Genomic DNA, 5,552 nt, shown 5'->3' with positions numbered 1-5,552 from the left:
CCAGGCCCTGCCTGACCTTGGAGAAGCACAGGCCGTCCCGGGGCCTTGGTGGCGACCACCGGGCAGGGTAGCCGTCTGCCCAGGCTTTGTCAGGAGGAAGGGTGGAGTGGGGACAGAGACCCCTAACAGACCCACTCCCACCCAGGGCAGAAGGGGAAGAACCAAGCGAGCCAGGCCACGTGATCCACCATTTTGTCCTTTATTCGACTTCCCGCCGAAGGACGCCCGGGCTCAGCCCCCACCCCAGGGACCCCTGCCCCAGGCGCAGTGCCCCTCAGAAGCACCTCCTCTGGACCACAGATGGCCCAAACTCCTTGAAATCAGCTGCAGTGACCCACATCTGCTTGAAGCTGCTCAGAGAGGTCACGATGGAGGCCCCGATCCACGTAGAGAACCAGCGGTCCGGCGGCGCGGTGATCTTGATGGGGGTCCCTTCGGGTGCCAGCAGCTCCAGCTCCTGCAGCAGCCGGTCGTCCAGCCCCTGGAACAGCGTGGTGCCCCCCGACAGCACGATCTCCCTGAAAAGCATCTTCTGGATATCGGCATCACACTTGGTGACGCTGCTGGACACCATCCTGGACAGCCCCGGGCTCTGCGTGCCCACCTGCTCGGGCGAGAATAGGACCTCGGGCGCCTGGAACAGCTGGTCGCCGAGGTAGATGACGTTCCCGTCCGGCAGCTTGTACTCCCGTAGCACGTCCTCCGGCCGCCGGGACAGCTCCTTCTCGGGTTCCGAAGCCACGTAGCAGAGCTTCTCCTTGATGTCGTCCACCAGGGCCTTGTCCAGCAGGCAGGAGAAGGCCCGTCCACCAGCCAGGAGGAGCCGGGTGAGCTGCTCTGTGATGTCCCTGCCTGCCACGTACAGCTTGGCCACGGCATGGGGCAGGGAGTAGCCTTCGAAGATGGGGACAGCGCAGGTGACGCCCTCCCCGCTGTCCACCACCAGGCCCGTGACACAGGCCGAGGCATACAGCGCCAGCACCGCCTGGTCTGACAGGTAGAAGGCGGGCACACCGAAGCTCTCGAACATCACCTGCGCCGTCTTCTCACGGCTCTCCCTGGGGTTCAGTGAGGGCTCCGTCAACAGCACCGGCTGCTCGCCGGGCTTCACGCCCAGCTCCCACTCAAACAGGTGCTGCCACAGCCTCTCCATGTCATCCCAGCCCACGATCAGGCCGCGCTCGATGGGCATGTGCATGTTCAGCGCCTCCTGCCTGGACAGGGCCTCGTCCCCCACGAAATACGTCTTCTGGTGGGGCCCTGCGGGGGACGGCTTGACCTTCAGGTGCCCCACGACGGAGCTGAGGACGTGGCGAGGCCCGACCTCTCCCGACAACCCTGCTTTGCAGAGCCCAGAGCCATTATCAAAGATCACAGCTGGGGAGTTCAGGGCTTGCGGGCTCGACATGCCTGCAGTGTTCCCCCCTGTGGTCACCAGGTGAAGGCAGCCACTCCCCACTGCCTAGGTCACAGTGGGCCCCTGGAAGGGGAAGGTCCCAGGATTCCGCAGTGCCCAGAGTCCTCCTGAAGCCTTAGCAGGCAGCCCCAGGCCCAGCACCCCGTCCGCCTTCTGTGCGCCTAACACAGACTTCACATGTAGCTCAGCCCAGAGGCCCCCCAGGGCCGATGGTCCCTGAGGTAACAATCCAGCCAGGACAGCGATTGTCCTCAGTGCCTGGATGTGGGGTGCTGTGCCCCCAGGGGGGGATGGCAGGCTGGCTTGGATCCACCCCAAAGCTGCGAAGCCACCCAGCCAGGCGTGCCTGTCCTGTCCCTTTACCAGGCAATGAACCAAGCACCAGGCTAGAGGAGCTTCACCCCAAAGCAGCAGGCACCCCGGAATTTCCTTTTGGCTACAGATGCCTCCAGGAAGCCCTCGGGGATTACCCTGCCCTCTGTCATGTTGGATCTGATTCTGGGTCCCACAGTAGATAGAAGCTAAGAAAGCCCCACCTGGGGAGCCTGTGTCCAGGTACTGGCTCTGTTCTGGCCCAGGTCAGGGCCCCGCAGTCTCTGCAGACAGCAGAGGCGGGGACTGGGAAGGGGGCACAGTCAGGGCTGAGGCCTAGAGTACTTGCCAAGCCTGCCACCCGGTTCCTGGCAAGAGAGGGCAGTGGGAGGGAACCTGTGGGCTCAGCTGGCCCTGCTCCTTTGCAGCGAGGTGGCCTTGGAGAACCAAGCTCTCCTGACCCTTCCAGCCCTCCAAAGTCTCTCCACCGCCCTCCTGCCCTCCTGCAGAGTCCCCACGCTAAATCTACATCCAGGGACCGGGGAGATAGCTCAGTGGAATAAGTGCTTGCCTGGCAAGCACAAGGTTCTGAGTTCGATCCCTGGTACCACAAAAAAAATAAATACATAAAAATAAATCTATACCCTGCTGACCCAATGACAGGCTGAGGAAGACAGCAGCCACAGGCAGGGGTACAGACGGGCTCTGTAGGCGCCTGGCACAGTCGTAGTGTGGGCTTGTGACGTGGTGTGGACTCGTGCCGAGGGCTTCACCGGGTGGCTCTGGGCCCCCCGCCCCGATCCCAGGGGCATCAATAACACCTTGATCACCACCAGAGGCTGTTCCTCAAAAGACGCCAAGGAAACCACTCAGAGCTGGCCTTCACACCAAGCAAGGCCCTGCCTCCTGCTAGCTGTGCCATCATGCCTGGCTCGCTCACTGTCCACGGACTCTGGGGTGGCTGCCCTCAGACCCCAAGCTCCCGAGGCCACAAGGGGCCACACTCTGTGATGACGTGTCTGGGTCAGGGCCTGGGAGGGGTCCTGGTGGTCCTGACCTGCATGCACGTGGAGATCGGTGGGGGGACAAAGGGCTAGCCCTGGACAGTGGAAAGTGCACAGCCTTGGTCCACGCAGAGAACTGCAGTCCTGTGGCCCCGGATGCTCCAGTAGCACAGGATGGCACATCCTGGGGACCACGGGTCACGTGAGAACATGGTGACTAACCTGCTCCCCCGCCCGGGCCTGGCTTCCTCCTCAGCCTCTAGGGGGCTGGGCTGTTTCCACCCCTGGACAGGTGTTCCCTGCCTTCTCCTGGCCAGAGGCCGAGGACACCGTGGGAAGGTGCCCGAGCACTTCCGGCCCTTGTCTCACGGGGCCCCAAGTGTCTTCCAGCTCGGTCCCCTGCTGAGTCGAGCAGGTGCTGTCCTGCACCTGCATCTGTTCCCCTGCACCCCGCCACTGCCGCCACCGCCGCCACCGCCTCCGATCCACCCTGACACTGAAAAGCACACCTTTCTTCCTCCACCACAACAGCCGGAAGCTCTGGAGTGGGCCTTTCAAGGCCTCGAGGGGACTCTGCATGGGGACCGGGACGCGCTGGATCCTGGCCCTCGTTGCCAGGTTTGCCAAGGCCAGCGGCTCCAAGGCCAGCCTCTGCCCTTGGAGTGTGGCATGTCCATGCCCACTCATTGTCCAGCTGGGCTTACTATTGTCCCCCTGGTCTGAAGACCAGAGCACTGAGGAGCCAGGACTTCCTCTGGGTGTCACCATGTGGCCGCCCCGTGGGTTTATGAGCCGCAGCGCAGCCTACGTGAGGGCCTGCTGGTTGGAGCTTCCCCTGGGGCAGAAACTTGACCCAGGCCTCCAAGCCTCCTGGACCCCCTTCACGGCCTTGATGGGAGTCTCTGGCTTCCGCCCACCCCACCCTCGGAGGCGGGATGCATGGACTGCAGGTCCGGCCAGTTGTGCTGGTCACCCTGGGATGGACCCAGGCATGGCCCAGGCACAGGAAAGGAGGCCTTCCTCTCCTCCTCTGCCTCCAATTAGGAGCCGTCTGCATCTGCCGCCCCCACAACGAGCCACCAAGCCTCATAAATCGCTTGAACGAGTTTATGTGGGCGAGTGGCTCTAAGTCCATCCTGTGATTGCAGCGGGAGCACGGGCCTTGAGGGCGGCCTCGCTTCCGGCCTCCAGGAAAACACACGTTCATTGCCGCGCCAGTGAGCGTGGCCATCACCTCTCCTGTTCCCGCAGAGCCCCCCTTGCCCCGTGGACCCAGGGTCCTGGGAAGCTGCCGGGTGCTTAGACCTGGGATCGGCGGCCCCAGCCTCAGGATGCCCTGGTCTCCACTGGCCTGCATTGGATACCCGTCCCCCAGCCCTGGTGCCAGGCCCGAGTGTGCATCCCATTATCCCTGGCTCCGCTTGTCACTGGTGCCCCAAGCCTCTGCCAGTCAGTGACCAGAAGACTGGGCTCATTGGTGCTGCCGACAGCTGGCGGCCAGAGCCTCTCACAGAGGGGCTGGCTGCAGCCCACAGGAACAAGGTGGGCGCAGGGGGCCCTGGCACCCCGCTAGCCTAGCAATCCCGGGGAGCCCAAGCCCTGCGCAGCTTAGCCCTTTTGAGTCTCTGAGGTGAGAGTTGTACCAGTCGCCCCTAAGCCTTCCACCCACCCCCACACAGCCACTCGCCTCCCTGCCCGCCCACTCACCCTTCCATCCACCCTTCAGCCACCCAGCCACACATTCTGCGGTCTGCCCTTCCTCACCCGCACATCCATCCATCTACTCATCTACCCATCTGCCCACCAGCCGTCCTTCCCTCCTTTCCTTCCTCCCGCTTCCCTCCTTTTTATTTGCCTTTCTAGCCACATATCCACCCATCCAAATGTCCATCCAACAATACCCATCCTTCTTGCCTTCTTTCCTCCCCTCCCCTGCCCTTCCCCACCACTCCTGGGAGTCCGCCTCCCTCCTTGGTAATCTCCTCTGCAGGCCCACAGCCCCTGCATTTTCCAGTCCAGCGCTCAGGAGCCTTCCCTGCTCTGCTGCTGCCCCTTGGGCAGTGTGGTTGGAGGTGACAGAGAGCTCTGGGGTGACTGTGCATCCTGCTGCTCCACCCCATCAGAGATCCAGGGATGTGAAGACCCAGCGCCACCATCTCATGGACGGGCAAGGATAGGACCAGGGGCACTCAGCCCCCTGGGGCGCAGCTGGACTCAGCAATGCCTGTTGTCTGGCTCCCGGCCCCCCTATGAATCCCCATCCAGCGGTTGGGTTGGTGCCTGCCTGGAGCAGTCAGCCCCTATCTGTGCAGGGGAAGCAGATCCTCCTGGTGGCCCTGGTAGTGGTGTGGCCTCACTGGGCGAATGATGAGCGCCGAGGAAGGTGCTGCAGAGAAGATGAGGCTCCCTAGGACAGGTGTGGTGGGAGCCCTGAGCCGGAGATTGGGGAACCCAGGTTCTGACGCTGACAAGAAGCCAGCAGCAGCAGCTCCCTGGGCTCTGGGATTGGCGCCCAGTCACAGCTGCCCCAGGACCCCCTTGGGGGTGTCCGTGTGGGGTCACCCACCAGCGTGGACCAGGCTAGGACCAAGCCCACATTCCCACCACCCAGGTCAGAGTGGGTGGGCACAGCCACTTGGTGGTCCAGAGCCCCCGTGGTTGCCCCAGGTCACTGGGGCACCTGTCTTGGTCAACTGGGTCATCCCACAGCCCAGGATGGCTGGCTCAGTCAGGAGGCTGAAGCCAAGAAGAGGTGCTGGCTCTGCCAGGTGGTGAGGACCATCTGCTGCTGTGCCCACGTGGCACTGGTGGCAGGCCAG

At 63.3% G+C, this 5,552-nt stretch overlaps 1 protein-coding gene across 1 annotated transcript; it reads right to left on the bottom strand.

Annotated features, from left to right (window-relative positions):
• Nucleotides 1–200: 200 nt before the first annotated feature.
• Nucleotides 201–1,549, bottom strand: Actrt2 (actin related protein T2). Its single transcript, XM_004639603.2, has one exon. It carries the CDS (start codon nt 1,406–1,408, stop codon nt 275–277), a length of 1,134 nt encoding a protein of 377 aa, XP_004639660.1. The 5' UTR covers nt 1,409–1,549; the 3' UTR covers nt 201–274.
• Nucleotides 1,550–5,552: the final 4,003 nt, after the last annotated feature.

Source organism: Octodon degus, unplaced genomic scaffold (assembly GCF_000260255.1).
Source record: "Octodon degus isolate 3935 unplaced genomic scaffold, OctDeg1.0 scaffold00113, whole genome shotgun sequence".
Lineage (NCBI taxonomy): Eukaryota > Metazoa > Chordata > Mammalia > Rodentia > Octodontidae > Octodon > Octodon degus.
Note: the sequence above shows the minus strand (reverse complement) of the source record. Positions and strands in the feature narration are given on the sequence as shown.

What these genes read in the sequence shown, in the direction of transcription:
- Actrt2 (XM_004639603.2), bottom strand. Translation starts at nt 1,408, where the DNA reads ATGTCGAGCCCGCAAGCCCTGAACTCCCCAGCTGTGATCTTTGATAAT.